This window comes from Nomascus leucogenys, chromosome 9 (assembly GCF_006542625.1).
Source record: "Nomascus leucogenys isolate Asia chromosome 9, Asia_NLE_v1, whole genome shotgun sequence".
In the NCBI taxonomy this organism is placed as follows: Eukaryota; Metazoa; Chordata; class Mammalia; order Primates; family Hylobatidae; genus Nomascus; species Nomascus leucogenys.
In genome coordinates, this window is record NC_044389.1 from 47,170,426 (window position 1) to 47,191,252 (window position 20,827).

The 20,827-nt window shown below is 36.9% G+C and overlaps 1 protein-coding gene across 2 annotated transcripts; it reads right to left on the reverse strand.

Annotated features, from left to right (window-relative positions):
• Positions 1 to 1,398: 1,398 nt before the first annotated feature.
• On the reverse strand, positions 1,399 to 19,572 carry EXOC1L (exocyst complex component 1 like). 2 transcript variants are annotated; one of them, XM_030818433.1, is made up of 3 exons: positions 19,448 to 19,572; positions 7,803 to 7,933; positions 1,399 to 1,885 (listed from the first exon to the last, which is right to left on the reverse strand). In XM_030818433.1, exons 2-3 carry the CDS (start codon positions 7,902 to 7,904, stop codon positions 1,619 to 1,621), a joined length of 369 nt encoding a protein of 122 aa, XP_030674293.1. In that variant the 5' UTR covers positions 7,905 to 7,933; positions 19,448 to 19,572; the 3' UTR covers positions 1,399 to 1,618. The 2 variants fall into 2 exon arrangements, with proteins under 2 accessions (XP_030674293.1, XP_003268484.1); XM_003268436.2 differs by having other exon boundaries at positions 19,428 to 19,566.
• Between the last annotated feature and the right edge of the window lie 1,255 nt (positions 19,573 to 20,827).

A 20,827-nucleotide genomic window follows, 5' to 3' on the forward strand; every position in this document is an offset into this window, starting at 1 on the left:
AGGTTCATTCATACTGTAGCACATATCAGAACTGCATTTCTTTTTAAGGCAGAATAATATTCCATTGTTTGGCTGTACCACTTTTTTTGTCTATTCATTCATCTTTTGATGGATACTTGAGTTGTTTCCACCTTTTGGCTATTGTAAATAATGCCACAGTGTACACTGGCGTACAGATATCTATTCAAGTCCCCGTTTCCATTTTTTCTGTGTGTGTATGTATACCTAGGAGTGGAAATGCTGGGTCATATATTAATTCTCTGTTTAGCTTTTTGAGACACTGCCAAACTCTTTTCCATAGTGGCTGCACCATTTTACATTCCCACCAGCAATGTATGATGGTTCCAATTCTCCACACTCTTGCCAACACTTATTCCCTCCCACCCCTGCCATTTTTAAAATGATAGCCATCCTTTGTGGTATCTAAGTGGTATTGTCAGTGCTGTGGTATCTCTTTGCGGTTTTGATTTGCATTTTTCTCTTGACTAATGATATTAAACATCTTTTCCTGTGCTTATTGGCCATTTGTCTATCTTCTTTGCAGAAATGTCTATTCAAGCTCTTGCCCATTTTTAAATTGCATTGCTTGTCTTTTTGTTATTGAGCTGTAGAATATATTTATATAGTTTAGATATTAAACCTTTATAAAATATATGATTTGTGAATATTTTCTCCCATTTTGTAGGTTTATTTTTCACTTTTTGATAATGTCCTTTGATGCAAAAAGATTTTAATTTTAATAAAGTCCAATTTATCTTTTTTTTTTTTGCTCATGCTTTTAATGTCACAAAAACCCATTGCTCATTTACCTCTATGTTTTGTTCTTGTTTTATGTTTTTAGTTAATTTTTGTATATGGTGTGAGGTAGGGGTCCGGCTTAATTCTTTTATATGTAGATATACAGTCATCCCAGGACAATTTGTTGAAGAGATTATTCTTTCCTTTTTGAATGGACTTGGCACCCTTGTCAAAAATAGTTGACCATAAATGTATGAGTTTATTTCTGAACTCTCAATTCTATTCCACTGGTGTATAGGTTTTTCCTTATATAGGTACCACACTGTTTTGATTACTATAGCTTTAATAATAAGTTTTGAAATCAAGAAGTGTGAGTTCTCCAACTTTGTACTTCTTTTTCTTGTACTTCTTTTTCTTTATCTATTTGGGACCCCTTGAAATTCCATATGAATTTTCAGGATCAACTTTTCCATTTCTGCAACAAAGGCTGTTGGAAATTTCATAGTAATTGCATTGAATCTGCTGATCACTTTTGGTAGTATTGACATCTTGATGATATTAAGTCTTCTTATCCATGAACACAAGGTGTTTTTCCACATACTTAGGTCTTTAATGGTTTTTCTTCACACTCTTTAGGAGAATACTAATTTAGTCAAAACCACCCAGTTCCTGCCAAAGTTACCAAGGATCACATTGGCAAGAAGTCTTGAATGTTGAACTATTACATTAAAATGCATTTCACTGCAATTCACAAAGCATTACTTTATTTTTATTTAAATTATAATAATCACTGATGAAGGAAAAACAAAATTATGACAATCAGTATTTACTTGGGAAACGATTTTCATAGGTCACTGATGAAGGAACGTGGTACACAGCTTCAGAGTGGCAAGGGACATAGGGACAAGCACACAAGATTGAAAGCATAAAAGCATATTCTCATAAGGACCAAACAATCCTTATTGTTGGAGGACCAAATGGAATCATCATTAATGTATGTAGAATCAAAGTTCACGATCTGTAAGTCTTTCTTAAGATATGCATGATTCAGCTTATTTACAGTTCGAGCAAAGGCATATTTAGAAGCACAGCTATATGCTTCCAAACTGTACACTTTCTTGAAGTGCAGATCAAAAAATGGATTGTCCTGGAAGAGAATGAGAGACATGATTTAGTTGGTAGCCAAGAAAGTAGTTAGGTTTCCTGGATTCTCTCATATTCTCTTGGATATGTTTATTGATTATAAAGTATCAGTATCAAACATATTTCTAAAATCTACAAATGGGCTTTCCAAAGCTACCTATTTCAAAGTAATTGCTTCTAAAAATCAACAATAAGAAAGGCTATTTTTGAAGCATCTATGTTTTTTCAATTATAAAAATAAAATGTGCCTCAGACTGTGCGGTTATTAAGTCTTCTCAATATAATGAATTGGAGAGGATGAGTAGGGAATAAATAAATAAAGCAGAGAATAAACTCACAGACTTCTGGAAAACAGAAATGGTTTCTCTCCCTTTTTAGTAGGAGGTTGGTTCCTTGTGCAATTTCAAAGGTAGAAGGAAGAAATCCATGATAGCTAGCCACTGGCATGCTACAGATCACCAATTTGCTGTCTTTGAAGTTTACAGCAAGGAATTACTTTTGAAGGTAATAGCAAGGACCATCGAATCATTCGACTGAAACTGACAAATTTACTAAAGACTGCCTCTAGGCTCTTACTATATCTGTAGCAGAAATGTTTCAAGAAAAAGTGGAAATCAAACCTGATCTAGGTCCTACATGTTAAAATAATAATTGCTACGGTTAATAGCAGTAACAATGATGCCTTGCATTTAAAAAGTTTACAAAATGCTTTCACATTCATTATCTGCCTAACTCCTAACTCTTCTTTAAGACAGATATTTTGCATTATTTATCATCATGTTCTTAGTACTTATGCATGATGACTACTAATTTCTTAACAAATGTGTGTTGAACTGACCTGAAGTGGTCCTAAGAAAGGAGAAGTGGAGGAAAACATTGCCCTAAATAACAAATAGGCAGAGGACTCAGCCAAACAGGAGTACTAATAATTCACCAGCATGTAGTATGTAACATCGTATACAAGCAACTTACATATTTGCAATTTGTTTTTTAAATAAGAAAATTCTTGCAGGAGGCAGGAAATAGAGGATGAATTTTAAAGTTAGACAACCATTTTGATTGTTCCACGGGCAAAATGCTTATCTGATCTGACTCATTTTTCTCCTTATTTTAGATAGTACTGCTGTGAAATTTACATGAGAATATCATATAAATGAGTGTGGAGCTTAATAAATGATAGTTCCTAAAGATTGTGATATTACCATTTAAAAAAGTTAAAAACAAAACCTTATCATGCTTTTACTTCTGCATAGAAAAGAAATAATCAGCAGAGTAAACAGACAACCCACAGAGTGGAAGAAAATCTTTGCAATGTATACATCCAAGAAAGGACTAATATCCAGAGTCTACAAGGAACTCAAACAAATCATCAAGAAAAAAACAAACAATTTGATCAAAAAGTGGGCTAAGGACATGAATAGGCAATTCTTAAAAGAAGATATACAAATGGCCAACAAACATGAAAAAATGCTCAATATCACTAATGATCAGAGAAATGCAAATAAAAACCACTATGTGATACCACCTTACTCCTGCAAGAATGATCATAATCAAAAAATCAAAAAATAGTAGATGTTGGCATGGATGTGGTGAAAAGGGAACACTTTTACACTGCTGGTGGGAATGTAAACTAGCACAACCACTATGGAAAAGAAGAGGGAGATTCCTTAAAGAACTAAAAGTAGAACTACCATTTGATCCAGCAATCCAACTCCTGGGTTTCTACCCAGATGGAAAGAAGTCATTATATGAAAAAGATACTTACACGTGCATGTTTATAGTAGCACAGTTTGCAATTGCAAAAATATGGAACCAGCCCAAATGCCCATCAACCAATGAGTGGATAAAGAAATAATAATATATATAACATATATTATGATTTATATGATATATATATCATGGAATACTACTCAGCCATAAAAAGGAATGAAATAATGTCATTTACAGCAACCTGGATGGAATTGGAGACCATTATTCTAAGAGAAGTAACTCAGGAATGGAAAACCAAACATCATATATTCTCACTCATAAGTGGGAGTTAAGTTATGAGTATGCAAAAGCGTAAGAATGACGCAACGGACTTTGGGGACTCAGGGAAAGGGTAGGAGGAGCAGTGAGGGATAAAAGACTACACATTGGGTACAGTTACACTGCTTGGGTGATGGGTGCATCAAAATCTCAGAAATCACCACTAAAGAACGTATTCATGTAACCAGACACCACCTGCTTCTCAAAAACCTACTGAAATAAAAAGAAATAAATAAAATAAAAATTAAAAAGCCATAGTCATACTTAAAAAAATGGATAAAGGTGTGGTTTTTAAGTGCAGCACTTTTATAGTCACATTCACAATTTTTTTTTTCTGATGCTCATAACTACAGCTTGAAAGACAGTTCTGCCAAGAATCTCCATAAAGGGAAATCATATCCATTGCATCACCAGATACCAATCATGCTCCTTAGGGAGTGTTCTCTTGCAAACATTTGCTCCTCATCAGGTAGAAAATACCCCTCATGCCTTTGAGATAATTGCAAAAGAGTGATATTTTCCTTTAGCGTAATAATTGGAGCCTGAGTATGCATGCACAAGGATACAAATCTGCCTATCTCTGTCTCTCTCTCTTTTGATAGAATGCTAGAACTAAAAGGGATCTCAGGAATCATTTATTGATATGTTTTTAGCTGGGGTAACACAGTAGTTTCCAGAGATATGAAGTCCAGGTCACACATTTAGTTATTGGCAGAGCCAGGACAAAACCCAAGATCTCAATCAGCACAAGCTCAATTTTTGCTACATCATCCTGTCTCCTGGTGCACCAGTCTCCAAATCCCCAGTCATTTTGATTTCTGCTTTATAAATTGACTTCAATTTCAATTCCATTCCATTTTAAAGTTGACAATTTTTTGGCTCAAAATTGCTCTCTATAAAACTGTATCATTGCTATTGATATGTAAATGTAATACATGTAATAATGTAAATTATTACATTTATTGTAAATTAAATGCAATCATGTAAATGTAAAAAATGTAATAAATGCTGACCCCCAAGGATCTGATTTCAAAAAAGAGAAGTAGAAATTCCCAGAACAGTCAGGATATTTTTACTTCATCCGTAGAAAATAAATCTTGCAAGAACTACTCTTTGGATATTATGGTTTTTCTTCTGGCAATTTAATATTTTAGGTCTTAAAGTGATGAGAAAACCAGAAATACTCAACCTATATTTTGTATCTTGTTCACTATGAAAGATAATCTTCAAATTGGAAAGGGAAAAGGGAAGAATCAACAATGTTGGGATGGAATTAAAGGCCATGAAAAGTGAGGAAAAAATAGAGCACAGCTAGTTGATTTGAAATGAATCTAAATTGACAGTCCTGGTGAATATAATCCTGGCCATTGAGCAAACTTGTAAAAATCAATGATAACATCAATAATATTTGAGAGCTGGAGAAAAAAGACAAGAAAAATGGGCCAAAGATTGGTGGGGATAGTTAATTTGTGGGGCTAGTTCTTGAAACTACAGATAGTGAACTTGACCTGCACTTATGATCAAATTAAATGCAGTATTATAGAAATTTGACAAGTACAGAAAAATATAAAACAGAAAATAATAATTAAAAAATTTGTAATCTTATCACAGAGGTAACTTATTAAAGTACTGGTTTGTTTTACATATACATGTATATACATATATACATATACTGACATGTATTTTTTGTAAAAACATTAAGATTCATATTTCAATAACATGACAAACTAAATATGCAAAATTGACGTAATACTTTAGAAAAGTTTTATATTTAGCTGATTTTTAGAAAACTGGTTAAGTGGCTGAACAATTGTGTTCTGAGATATTCTTTTGAAAGCATATTTTATAATGGCTGTATAATATTCTATCATATAAATATGTAATAATATATTTAACCATTTCCTAAGCATCAAACATTTAGGTAGAACATATTGTCAGAAAAGTGTTACATGAATATTTAGGAAACAGCAATGAAATCCAGCATTCTTTTGCTAAGAAGTCATGTCAAACACACTAACTTTTTTAAAAAGGTTTTTAAGTTGAAAAGTCCAGATAATAGCAGATAGTATATGTTGATTTTAGTAAATGACAAATTTTAGATATTCAGATTAGATGAATAATTGAGGCAGAGATAAGTGCTTTTGGCTAATTCTCTACTGTATCCTCAGAGCCTAGCGGGGCCTGGTATACAATAAATTCTCAATAAATTAATGAAGGAATAAATGAATATATGAATTTGTAGAGGCTTTCTACAACCAATCCAAAGAAGGCAAATTAATAGATTTCTGGGTAAAGTCTAGCTCTACCACTTAATAGCTATTTCACCTTGGGCAAGTCAATCTCTTTAAGTCTCATTTTCTTCATCTGTAAAATGGAATAATAGAATCCAATTCAAGAGGTTTTATGGTGATTATGTAAAAATATACATGAAAGGAGCTTAGCTTGGTTTCTGGCACCTCATAAGAGTTTACTGAATATTGATGGTAGCAAGTAACAGTACTACTAGCAGTAGTAATGGTAACCATCAAAGATCTAGAGGTACATACTTGGCCCTGCCTGCCTCATCAATTTTATTAATGACTTGGATGAAGTCCTAAATGTTGTGCTCATTAAATCTAAATCATACTATAGTGATATTAAAAAAATAACGATATTAGAAGATTTTAAAGGTTGGAACAATAGGCCAAATGAAGACTATGGCATTTATTAAGAATAGGCCGGGCGCGGTGGCTCACGCCTGTAATCCCAGCACTTTGGGAGGCCGAGGCGGGTGGGTCACGAGGTCAGGAGATCGAGACCATCCTAGCTAACATGGTGAAACCCCGTCTCTACTAAAAAAAACACAAAAAATTAGCTGGGCATGGTGGCAGGCGCCTGTAGTCCCAGCTACTCGGGAGGCTGAGGCAGGAGAATGGCGTGAACCTGGGAGGCAGAGCTTGCAGTGAGCCGAGATTGCACCATTGCCCTCCAGCCTGGGCGACAGTGTGAGACTCCGTCTCAAAAAAAAAAAAAAAAAAGATTAAGAATAAATGGGCTTAAAGTTCTAATTCATTCAACAATAACACTACAAAGACTTATTGAGTGCCTATCATCTTATCAGGCTATGATAAAGGATGAAAACCATGGTCCTAATTTTTAAGGAGCTTTCCGTCTAGAGGGAATTCAGAGTAACGCAACAATTGCAGTTTGTAGGATTATGGTTATAATACATTTCCACCCATGCCATAATGAGTCTATGAGGGCAGAGAGTCAATAGGACTTTACTCAATGGGAAATCTGGGTAACAGTTAAAGGTAATTGGGCATTTGAAGCCTCGGGAGCCAGTACTTAAGCATTGTGGAGGTAGAAAGTTCAAGGGGGAAGGGTTCTCCATCAACAGCAGAGTTCGAAAACAGACTGAAAATCACTTGTCAGGGGTCAGGTGGGGAGATTGTAGTATCTACTCTTTCTCCACTTTCAACTCTAAGATTATAGGATTTCCATCCTTCTAGAGGATGAAGTGGGCTTGCTGACAGTAAAATTTGAAGATGAGGGAAGAAATCCCCTAAATTTATAGAGGAAATTGTGGTGGGGAGAAAGTGATGGTAGAAGCATCATATATTTGGAAAAGTGGCATTTAAAGTTTCAGGATTGACTAGTAGATTGTGTTTAACCTTTTAAGAGGCCCTTGGGAAAGGTGCTTTTAAATTTAATAGACAAAATTCCACTTGAAACTCATAAAAACAGAACCAAAAAACCAGTACATCATCCCAGTAGATTAAACTATGCCACTTACGAACAATATAATGTCATCTTAACACTTAGTACATGCCAAGAATATATGAAGCAGGATATTGAACATAAAGATCTCCAGCATATTGATTCCACATCTCCTTATAAAATGTAACACTTACAGTATCTGCTTCTTTTCCATCAATCATCTGCAGATCGTTCAAAGACCACTTTTTTGTTACTTCATATTTTTCATCTAAACCTATTCTGTAGTGTTTCACCATGATTATTTTTACTTCTTCCTTTTTGGTCACTGTAGGACAGAAAAATACTTAGTTTACATAAAATCTTAGAAGCTAATAAATTATTCAAGTCATACTTTTTGGTATTTATGTATCCCCTTTTAATAAAATGACCTTGAACCCACATTATAGCTGCACCTCAATTGTGAGCCCTGATGTATCTGAGTCTTCACAGTATGCCCCCAAATTTGCTCAATGTATTAACTTTATTTTTGCTACAGTTGTGGTTACATACTGCCACAGTAATGTCTGTTAAATAGAACACTGAGCTACGTGCTTTGAGCTCTGAGCATTGTGGTAGAGAATAGGATTCATCTTGGGGCAGGAAATAAGAGGCTTAGCCTTAGCATGCAGTCAGTGCCAAGTGTTTATCAGAACAGGTTGGAATTTTAATTTATGACAATATAAGAAAGTGAGGTCATGGAAGTAAATAGTACTGCTTTACAGCAACACAGTGTTGAAGAGTGAGTAGCCAAGCAAATACTGCAGTAACTGTGGACACTTGCCTTTAAATTCACTCTGAGACTTACGATGTAGAAATGCTTGCATCACAGCTATTGTCAACCCGCTTGGTATTGCTCGAGATTGTAATCCTCTCAAGTGTGTCTCTCAAATTCTAGTATTCAAAATGTGCCATTTGCACAAAAGGTTTTAGTACTATACTTTGAAAGATATGGGAAAATTTTTGCTTATTTTGTGGGAACAAAATGAGGGAAATGCTTTTTTGGTCTTAAAATCATTTGGTCTTATATACACACACATCGGAAGAATCAATATTTGAGCATAGAGCTCTTAAGTTGAAAATTATCAATGAGTTAATATAATAAAGGACTATTTACTGAGTATTTGCTACTTGCATGATAGAACTGTAACAGATGCCACAGGGGATACAAGTAAAAGACATGGTCCCTGCCCTCTAAAAATTTATGGTTTCGCTGGGGAGACAAGGCTAACACACATGTCACGTACAATAGCATATTATAAAGAGGTGGCAGATGGGGATCGAATGCCTAAGATTTCCCTTCAAGATGAGTAATGTTACTTAGAGAGTTGCAAGCTGGTTCTGTCTTCTAAGAGTGACTCTGGAATTTTTTCTCGGGGCGGGGGAAGACTCTCTCTTGGTTCTGGAAAGCATCACTTTGACATGCTCTCCTAGCACTGTAGACATGAAACAATATATCACAGTATAATCATAGTGAAAGATAAGTAATGTGGAGCAGACTACATGTTCAATAGGAGTTCTGAGAAGGGAAAGGATTGGAGTAGTTAAGGCAGGACTTACAAATGAAATAGAATTTGAGATGGGGCTTAAATTTTGAAAAGACAGGGGTCATACTGCAGACATTTCTAGGTGAAGGACAGCATGTGGAAATGCATCAGCAATAGAAGTTAATGTCACCAGGTAGAATCAAAGAAAGTGGACTGCATGGGTTGGTTGATATTAAGATATGTGGGCAGTAGGATTCACTAGGTACAGAAGGTTGTGAAAATGTTTTGAAAGACCCTGGATTTGAAATGCAACAGAAACCACTTTGGACCTGTGTCTGAATTCTCTTTTCTGGATGGAGTGATGTGAGGCTGACCTATTATAGTAAGGGCTCTAGAATTGGGTCTAGCAAAGGGAGCATCCATTGCCTAAAGGTGCCAGTGATACTGAAATCAAGGCAGCCAGTTGAGCTGAGAGTTGATGACGGAGCTCAGTCCTCGGGAGAAGGGAGTAGGAGCAGTCTGACAAGTCTCAGAAGAAGGCACTGTGTCGGGTGTTCAGCGAAAGCTTTTATAGCAATATCTGTTCATTAAATCTCCCTCCTTCGGTAGCAAAAGACTAATAAAATGGTACTCTATTAAAGAAGAATTTTTCTGTCAGCAGTGATGTACAGGATACATGGAAGAAGAAATGAAAGAGGAACTGGAGGACCCTGGAAAATGCAATGCAGCTTAGTGAGTTCTGGCACTAGACATTCTGGAATTAAATCATGACACCACCTCTTAACAGTGTGGTCTAAGTAAATGATTTATTCTCTAGAGAGATTAAACCTCACTTTTCTTATGTTGTAAAATAGACATCAGAATGATACAAATTCATAGGGTGTAAGGACTAAAGTAGACAAAATATATAAAGAACTTAGGATAGTGCCTGGTTTACAGTAACTGTTAAAAATGTTTTGTTTTGTTTTGTTTGTTTTAAGAGGCTGTTGTAGTAATCTGGGCATGGGATATGGGTCATGGATAAAGAAGTGGAAAATACAAGTACGATTTTAGAATAACACTGGATGGAAATAACACTGAATGAAAACCAAACACTGAATACAAACCCAAACAGGAAAGTAGAGAGGGTCAGTTGGTTGGGTGGAAAAATGAGTTTTGTTTTTGACACACAGTTGAAGTAGCCACAAATTATCTCAAAAGAGAATGAGATGGAAGTTTTGTAGTTTAGGAATGGAGATACTTGGGTTTTTTTGTGTGGAAAGGTTTCCAAGGCCAGTTTTTTGTTGTTTGTTTGTTTGTTTTTCATTTTGAAAGAGGGTCTCACTCTGTTACCCAAGCTGGAGTACAGTGGCATGATCATGGCTCACAGCAGCCTCAACCTCCTGGGCTCAAGCATACTTCCACCTCAGCCTCCTGAGTAGCTGAGACTACAGGAATGCACCACTACGCCTGGCTAATTTTTTTTATCTTTTTTGTAGAGACGAGTCTAACTGTATTACCCAGTGATAGTGATAGTGGTCTCAAACTCTTGGCCTCAAGCCATGCTGCTGCCTCAGCCTCTCAAAATGTTGGGATTATAGGTGAGAGTCACCATGTCTGGCCACCAAACCAAATTTGTAGAGAAAAGAGCAGAGGAAAGAGGTGAAAGAAAGTGAGAAGAAAAATAGATGCCAGGAAAGACGTCTGAGAAGGGGTCTGAGAGACAGGCCCAGCTGTGTAATGCTGTGGGAATCAAGAGGATGGTGAAGTTTAAAGGTTTGGAGACAATCGCATGAAGTCCCTTTATTAGGTAAGGCAGAGTTCAGCCCTAGCACTGAATCTGACTTGGAAGATCATGAATTTCCTCCATGAGGGCAGTTTCTCTAGAATGCTGAGGGCAGAAGACAACTTGCAGAGGGCTCCTTCATGCACTAACACTATTTGAGTGCACATTGTGTGCCAGCCTCAAGGTTAGGTAGGATTTACAAAGGTAATAGGAAGGAAGACTAAAGGCTATGATGGAGATCACATATTCCAGGAGTTTGGAAGAGGAGGGATTATACATTTTGGAGGCAGAGGGAGTGACTAAGGCACATCTTCTGGAGAGGACCTCAAGCAGAAGATCTTAACTTGGGGTCAATGAGCTAGTGTAGAATCTGTGATCCCTCTGACAGTGTGCCAAAGTTGGTGGGCTTCTGCCCATCTATCCATCTCTAGCACTGAAAAGGTTCCATCTCCACTGGTGTAGATGTTAGCCTTGGGAAGACGAAAGGATTAAAAGTGAAGCTGTTAGGCAGAGGTGGTGAAATGGAGGCACACTTGAATCTGTCATGCTTACTAAGGACAAGATCTTGGAGACATTTTCCTCCACCAGGAGGCAGTTGTATGCCCAGGAAGAAGCTGTACCCCAGAACCAAAGGACTATGTTCTTGCTCCAGCTAGCTGTCTCACATGCTGCTTAGGGGGTGGGAGAGAATGGGGTTGGGGAGGTATGAAAAATGTAATTTTCACGGAGCAAATTCCACTACCTCATCTACATGTTATGAAAAGCATGTGATGGTCATTTGTAGGCCATTCATTCATCTCAGTGATAAATATTTGAGTGCCCTTTTTGTACCAAGCACTGTGTTAGGAATTGAGAACATTAAATCTCACAAGGCATCATTCCTGCTGTCGCTGAGATTGTAGGGAGTGGGGTCTTCAGAAAGAAAATCTGTGCTCACAGTTCTGCAAATAAGAAATAGACAAAGTAGGGCTGGGCGCGGTGGCTCATGCCTGTAATCCCAGCACTTTGGGAGGCAGAGACGGGCGGATCACGAGGTCAGGAGATCGAGACCATCCTGGCTAACACGGTGAAACTCCGTCTCTACTAAAAATACAAAAAATTAGCCTGGCGCAGTGGCAGGCGCCTGTAGTCCCAGCTACTCGGGAGGCTGAGGCAGGAGAATGGCGTGAACCCGGGAGGCAGAGCTTGCAGTGAGCCGAGATCGCGCCACTGCCCTCCAGCCTGGGCGACAGAGCGAGACTCCATCTCAAAAAAAAAAAAAAACAAAACAAAAAAAAAGAAATAGACAAAGTAATTGAGGAACGTGGAGGAAGGATGTCTTCATCCAAGTGGGGGTCTGGGAGAACTTCCTGAGAGAGGTAACCTGAGTTGTAAAGGGCAGTAGAAGTTAGCAGAATGAAGATGGGTAAAGGCAGTTCTAGAAAAGCATTCACACAAAGGCATGAAATACTTGACACTTTTAAGTCATTAAAAGCATCTGGTATTGCTGGCATGAGGTGTGAGGGTGGACAGGTGGCAGGGAACAAGTTAGGCAAGACTAGTTCCTGAGGGGTCTAGAATACCAGGCTGAGAAGATCAAAGGTTATTCTGAAAGCCATGCATTTCTCTGTATAAGAGAGAGAAGTTGTCACCGAAGGATTTAAAGTGAATGGACAGACTGAGCTTTTAAGCTTCAGAAACTTATTTTGTGATCTTCCATAAAGGTTAGGTTGGAGGTGGGGAATGGAGAGAAGAGACGTGAAGAAGGTGAGTCCTACGAGTCATCACATTTTCTTACATTAATGGTCACTGTCCCATTAACACCAAACTAAGAAAGTAAAAGAGCATTCTTTAAAAGTTAACCTTTTGACAAAACAGCTTCCTTTGTAGCTAAGGCGTCTCCAAGAATTGTCTTTAGCCACAAGCCAAAGAAGTCTACTTAGCCTGGAGTCAACCCAATCCCTAATTTCCACACTTGAGCTTTGCTGCCAGCTAAAATTAAATGGCCGTATCCACATTAATGCAGTGGCAAAGTGGAAACCTACCACATTGTCTTAAAACAGAAATGTGTTTATATAATCAAAATGTTAGAGAGTTGTTTTCAGCTACATCAGAGTTTCCATTATCGAACTATGATTTAGTGAGTAATAGCTATAGACTCAGGGAATTTCAGAGTTAATCTGTTCTAGTTTTAATTTTAGTCAGCATTTTCAGAATTATAATTTTAACTTCATGCCAATCATTTATTTTCACTTTAAATTTTAAAATAAACGCCTCTATTACCATGGTAAAATAGTCACTATTATTCATGAGGCTAAATGGAAGGAACATTGCCCGATTGATTCAATATAATTTGGCAGAATAGAAGAAAACAGTAGCTTACAAGTTGCACAGAATGCTTTAAAGAAACAACTCTTCTTTTACATCCTATTGTTATACAATTGTTTTCATCATTTAAGTTAAATAATGGAGAGAAATTACTATGAGATATTGAAGAAAAGCAGCATCAGTGAAATGTTACAACGTATATGGTGCTGTCTTGGGTCCCTGAGAAGACTATCATTACTTTCCTCAAAAGAGTAATTTTCTTTTTTTCTTTTTTTTTTTTTTGAGATGGAGTTTCACTCTTGTCGCCCAGGCTGGAGTGCAACAGCACAATCTCGACTCACTGCAACCTCCGCCTCCTGGGTTCAAGCGATTCTCCTGCCTCAGCCTCCTGAGTAGCTGGGATTACAGGCGCCCACCACCACACCCAGCTAATTTTTGTATTTTTAGTAGAAACAGAGTTTCACCATGTTGGCCAGGCTTGCTTCAAACTCCTGACCTCGGGTGATCCAGATGCTCGCCTCGGCCTCCCAAAGTGCTGGGATTAGAAGTGTGAGCCACCATGCCTGGCCAAAAGAGTAATTTTCAAATAATATTTTTCTTTAGAAATATTTTTTAAAATAAAATTTTGGGCTACACTGAGTGTCTTTAAAATGAAAAAGATTGGTTATAAGCAAGTAAGGACATGAGTTGCTGATGTTTTTACAGAATGGGAGATAGAATGAAAGAGAAGGAAAGTGATTTTGAGGGAATAGAAGCACCAAGAAAGAAAGGACATCCAAGGAGGCATATGCAAGATTTGGCTTTATGAGCTCCAATCTAGCATTTCTCAGTGCCCCTACTAAAAGTAATATTGCATAGTAATTTGGCACAAGTAGACCTGGATTTAAAGCCTCCATTAGTCACTTATCAGCCGATTATCTTGGGCAAGTTATTTAGCTACCGTATGCTTCAATTTTATCATGCATAGATGTGGCAAATAAGACAAAATACGTGAAGGACTTACCATAGTGCCGGGCAAATGTGTTAAGAAAAGCATCTACTCTTACTGGTTAGAAGCAATATGGTAAAGTGGAAAAAAACTTGGGTTTTAGAATTAGATTTATGACCTGTGGGCCTTGGACTAGGTACTTAACTTCTTGTGACCTGTGGTTTCCTCATCTGTAAAACAGGAATTTTATCTATCACATAAGCCGGTTGTGAACATTAAAAGGAATAAAGCATATAAATGGTACTAAATGGACTTGTGCCTGGCATTTCAGCAGGCATGCCTTACAGCTATCCCTTTTATTGCATCATCAATAATGCCATGCTAATAATGAAAAATTTTAAATACTTCCTCCCTTCAAAGCTCTGAAATCAAGCTCCTATTCACTCTACAAATGATGCAAATGGCTTGGAGTTTAGAATTGGTAGATCATCTTGATTTCCACATTTAGATCTCCAAGGTAATAGGTTAGCCACTGGGAAAATCTGTCTCATAAGTTACTAACTGATGATGGTGATGTGGGTTGTTCGTTTTAGAGATAATGATAATATCCCCACTCTAAAATCCAAGCTACTGGCCCTTTTAGAACTAAATGCTAAATGCAAGGTAACAACAAGAGGACTCAAATGGGAGCTTCATCATTTCCATATTGTAACCTTCACCTACAATTACCCTGATTTGGAGAGTCAGAATATTTTATTTAAATTCCTGCGTAGGGCTGGGTGTGGTGGCTCATGCTTGTAATCCCAGCACTTTGGGAGGCTGAGGCAGGATGGCTTGATGCCAGGAGTTCAAGACCAGCCTGGGCAATATAGTGAGCCCTCATCTCTACAAAAAACACTAATAAATTAGCCAGGCACAGTGGCTCATGACTATAGTCCCAGCTACTCAGGAGGCTGAGGTGGGAGAATCACCTGAGCCCCGGAGGTTGAGGCTGCAGTGAGCCAAGATCAGGCCACTGCACTCCAGCCTGGGTGTCAAAGTGAGACCTTGTCTCAAAAAATAAAATTAAATTAAATTAAAATAAATTCCTCCATAGAGACATTTAGTGATATTCCACAAATGCATTTTGTGTTTGTGTGTGTGTGTGTGTGTGTGTGTGTGTGTGTGAGAGAGAGAGAGAGAGAGAGAGAGAGGCTTGAAAAACTCAATATAGGGTCTTGAGCAAAAATAATAAAGTGTTTTTTTCTACCTTTAGAAGACAAAGAGCAAGAATTTTAAAGTATAAAATCTACTTTAATATTCAAGGTCTATTCCCCATTTGACAATTCTGATTGTAATTAATTGTTACAATCAGTAACAATTAGTAAGTTTTGTGAATTTTATGATATATGTATTTTATTTTTTAATAAAATGTATCTTTTGGAAATCAATCCTATATTTCTTCTTTTCATTATTTTTTAATGTAGAGAATAATAAACACCGTCAAATTAGAATTTCTTCAAGTGTGTTCCCTTTTTGAGCACAAGATTTCTGTGTTGTCGCAGAACCAAATCTATTCATATTTACTAAAGGAAGTATTATAGGTCATAAAAGGGAAGATATGAAATTATTATGTAGCAAAACAACCTTGACAGGAGAATCCTTGAACCCAGGAGGCGGAGATTGCAGTGAGCCAAGATCGTGCCACTGCACTCCAGCGTGGGCAACAGAGGAAGGCTCCATCTCAAAAAAAAAAAAAAACAAAACGAAAAAAAAAAAAACAGCCTTGAGTAAACCTGCAACTTGAAAAAAATAAAAAAGAATATACACATAAACTATGATTGGCTGTATAATCAGAACATATGCATAGCTGTTTGGATATATTTTGGCCTGCATAATTGTTATTCTACCACTGCTAATAACATCTTTAATTATATGAAAACTTTTTAAAACATTAGTCCATGTTTAATTCTTCAAAACACTATGTATTAGGATAGTTTGTTCTCAATTCACAGCTGAAAAATTAAACTAACCTCTTCCAGACAATACTATTATCTCCTGAAATGACAACTGAAGGAAAGAAACTCTTTAGATTGTGCTCTCTGTTGTTAAGACATTGGGAATTCACAAATGTAGCAGCAGTGGTCCCAAATGAAGTCTTTAAAATTGTTTTTAGCAACCTCCTTTTCTCATTAACTCATTCTTATTTAACAATCTGATTGTTAACATTCTTATTGAAAATGATTATTAGATTCTTTGGTTTGCAGAGAAGTTCTGGTATGGCTTAAAAAAATATATAGAGAGAGAATTTATGCATATTATTTTTCTAATTCTAGCAAATGCCATTTATTTTCAGATTAATATCTGTGAATGGAAGATGTTATTCTAGAAGTATGAGAATACTGAAAAATAATCAACATCTGAATATACATACAATTTTAAATTAACATAATATACAATATATCAATTTTTAATTTTATATTAAATATATGCACATGTTTACTATTTTTTTACTATAAATATGTATTTATAGTATATACATATATATATTTCAGCATATTTTTAATGATAAATTATTTTTTCTATATATCTGAATATTATAACCTTAATTTAATTTTATTTATTTAGAATATAATGTATCACATTTGATTTTATCCTAGTAAGAATTTAACAGGGGAGCACTGTGGGCAGATATAAGTATTTTTATTTCTGTTCAGAGATGTCACCACTGAGGCCAGAGAGCCTAATTATCTTGCCCCAAATTTCACAGCTGGTGGGTGGCAAAGCAGCACCAGGTTTCACACCAAGTTTGCCTGATCCCAAGTGTGTGAAGGTCTGTTCCACTATGTCCTGTTACTTTCCATCCAGTTTTGGCTAATGCTTTAATATGCTATGTCAAGTTCTTCAGCATTTCTTTAATTCATGTGCACGCTCATCATTGCACATGTGACTTATTCCCTTCTAGTGCCAGCACATAATAGAGCTCCTCCCTCCTTCATAAGAAGATGCTACTTTTAACTTCCAGTGATAATGTTCTAGGTGGGAGACGCTAGTCCCAGGGAGAAATGACCATGCAAACCCTAAGGTGGGAGTGGGCTGAGGTCCCAGGAAATCCCCCATGTACATCCTAGCAAACCAGAAAGGGAAATTGAGTTTTTGACATCTAATTTTGACATCAACCAGGTAAATATCAAGATTTAACAGTAAGTCACAATCCTCTGGCTGCAAGACCCCTGCAAAAGAGAGACTCTGGTCATATAAATAGAACGCTTAACCATATTTAAACATATTTTCATTAATTGAAAAAATACATGATGGAATTTGACTACACTGGACTCGCAAGTCTCACAAATTTAGAAGCACTAGATTGTAGGGAATAAAGAGGCAATCACAATGTGACTCTACTCCCTGAAGGTGGCCATCGTTCAAAGTATGGAGTTTCGCGTCTCAACAATTACGATGTGATCTGTTTGATTCATTACCGACGGAAATCGTCTGAGTCAAGCATGGTCAAAGCCAAGACTATTCAAGCAACACGCTGACTTATTTTAAATTACTGTTCCAGCAAAATGTATTTTTAATTGCCATAAAAAGGTGTTACATTTGGAGAAAGTGCTCTCAAATCGATGATGTGATATAGAAGAGAGTCGTGAAAAGTTAGTGAACTGACATGGCTTATAAAGTTAACCTGTATCTAGAATAGCACAATATTGTCTTCTCTTCCTCATCTCTGAGAAGATCTTGTTTTTTCCTTGTTTCTTGCATGACAGAATTTTTGAATTATTTCCAAACATTTAAATCTAGGAGACTTTTTTTTCATGTCAGAAAAAGTCTAGTTAATTACACAGTTTGGAGGGAGAAACTAAGATATATTTGGTAAGTTAGATATATAAATTATTGTGATTATTTAATTTTTCAGGTTTTTCTTTAAAAATATGTGTATACTAATGTTATCAATGAGAAATCAGCTTTATAAAGTGGAAATTACAACAAATACAAAATTATTACATTTTAATGTTGGAATAAGCATCTTCTCTAATATATTCAGTAAAAATATTTTAAGATACAGTGATTTGATGGCTAGGATACAATAGAGTTTCTTACTTAAATTGTTTTTAATTGACTTTTAAAATACTTAATTTCTTTTTCCTAGGCCAATTAATTTTTTTATGTCTCTAGAATACCCTCTATACTTTGTAGTTATATAGCAAAATATACTAAAGTGTCAGATAAATATTTCTAATGTTATTATTGGGTAAATATTACTATATTTATTAGAAATGACAGAATTCTAAAATTTCTTGGCACTTTCTTTAAAGACATTCTGTTTCCCTTACAGCACTCCCTCCTGACAACTTTGAAAGGCCTTCTAAGTCAGTTACCAGAAAGGGAATTATAAGAAGTTGTTTTCTGAAAATAGGTGTGTGCCTTGGATAGGCAAGTCCACAATGAACACAAAGTTTCTAAGCTCTTTTCTCCTAAGCCCCTGAAAAGTATTAAAAGGCATGGACCAAGAAAAGGGAATAGTGTATATTCTGTTCAGTAATGGCATGAGCATTCCTGTCTAAATTCAGCACAGAAATCACAGGTTAGGCAAATCATAATTAAGTGCAAAAGCCTGTTCCTAGCTTTGGACAATTTTTATGAATTTTAGAAACATGAGGGTAAAAATCTTTATTTTAGTTAAATAGTTTGGAGGACATTTTCTTATCCTTAAAGTTCCATTTTCATGAACTAGTTTCACCATTAAGGTATTGTTTTTGTGAGCACACTTCCTGTAAGAGAAAGAAGTTTTAAAATATAATTTCTGTCTTCACATAAACCACCAGGAAGTCTAAGGCCCTCAGAAGAAAATCTGCTTTGTTTTTTTCCTAGGATCAAAAGGGAGAATGCCAGTTTTCCAGACTAGTTGCAAATGGTGCTGTATAACTCAATTCTCCAATGTATTTAAAAGTATACACAGAGCTCTCTGTTACATTTTTAAAAATGAGCTCTTACACAATAAAATTGCATGCCATACAAATGAATTAAACAAACGATTGGAGACAAAATAATCAAATCAGGAGAAGTACACATCAGTTTCATTTCTCCACAATTAACCAAAGTATTCTAATACAATGTTTTTTTCTTTCATTTTTAACACTCTAAAAAAATTCTGTAGAACCCAAATTCTTAAACCTGGCATAGTTAAGTTCTTATCAGAAGAGGGTACACGTGCTGTATAGGAAAATAAATACAAAAAAAAAAAATTCCCTCTATCATCCAAGCATCTTTGGGTGACTTGCTTTTTGAAATGATAACAGAAGGAACAGATTACCTGACACACAGAGGTAATACCTGTCCTGGACGGAGAACTCTATTTCAATAAACTCGTACAGATTCTGCGAGAGTGGCTTAAACAGTTTCTTCTCCAAGTCCTCCTTTACCAATGATGACATTTCCTCCAGTTCCACTTGGCCTGATGTCTTGGCTCAAGCTCACTCTTTTCCTCTCCTTTTGCTCCCTAGATTTCTCGTTTGGGTTTGCAGCTCCTTGGTGAGTCCTGCTCACCTCTCAGCCCTCCCTCTCTTAACTTCTCATTCCTAGCCAGAGCCCAGATCCCCGAGAGCACTCAGCACGGTCAGACCCCTCACTGCGGTATCTGCCCAGTGGCAGCAGCGTCGGCGGCAGCCAAAATACAGCAGCCTCACTAGCCCCACCGTCAGTCTCAGCCTCAAGCAGGCTCAAGCAGGCTGCTCTCTGGAGCTTCTCTGTGGCTTGCTGGTAGGGAAACATATTTACGACCACCGACTGATACTCACAGATCTACTTGTGGAGTCCCCTGGCTATTCCAGTCTTGGTAGCCTTTTCCCCTTTCACAACACTATGCAAAGACCACGATTTCAGCTTGATGCCATTATATAAATCAGCTGTCTGGCTCTATTGATTGGGATCATCTTCCATTAAGAACTTTGCTATCATCGGCAAGAGAAAAGACATCTGTGCTTGCTCCTAACACTTCCAACAAGTCTCTTTCTCTCCCTTCCTTCCCCTCCCGATCTTTGCTTCCATGACAGTCTGCACCAATTCCTGGGTCTAAATTATTTTTAAAATGGAAATTTTTAATGGGCTCACTGTAATACTATTTTTGCCTCCACTCACAAAAATGTAATAGCTACCTACTAGGGTAAAGCATAGAAATTAGGAGGGTGAATTTCTTAGCCTCAAGGAACTTCTAATCTATTATAGATGAGTACACCAAACAGTTATCATAAATGTGTAAGAGTGATAAAGGCACAAAGGAGAAGGAAACACAGAATAGAAAAGGCATTTATACCTGAAAGGTATTGGAGAAAGTGCTATGAGAGAAGATCTGGAGCTTGAAGAGTGAGAGAAAAGTAGAGAGGTGGAAGAGGAGAAGCATATGCCAGTCCAGGGAGACAAAAAAGCATGAGGGCTGTGCTATGGTTTGAATGGGCCCCCTCCAAAACTCAGGTGTTGTCAGTGTGATAGTATTAACAGGTGGGGCCCTTAAAAAGTGAGTAGGCCATGAGGGCTACTCCATCCTGAATAGGACTAAGGCCCTTATAAAAGAGGCTTCACACAGGTTTGGCTGGCTTGCGCTTCTGCCTTCTGCTATGTGAAGACACAACATTCTTCCCATCTGGAGGAGGCAGCCCTCACCAGACAGCTGAACCTGCCCAGTGCCTTGATCTTGGACTTGCCAACCTGGAGAAC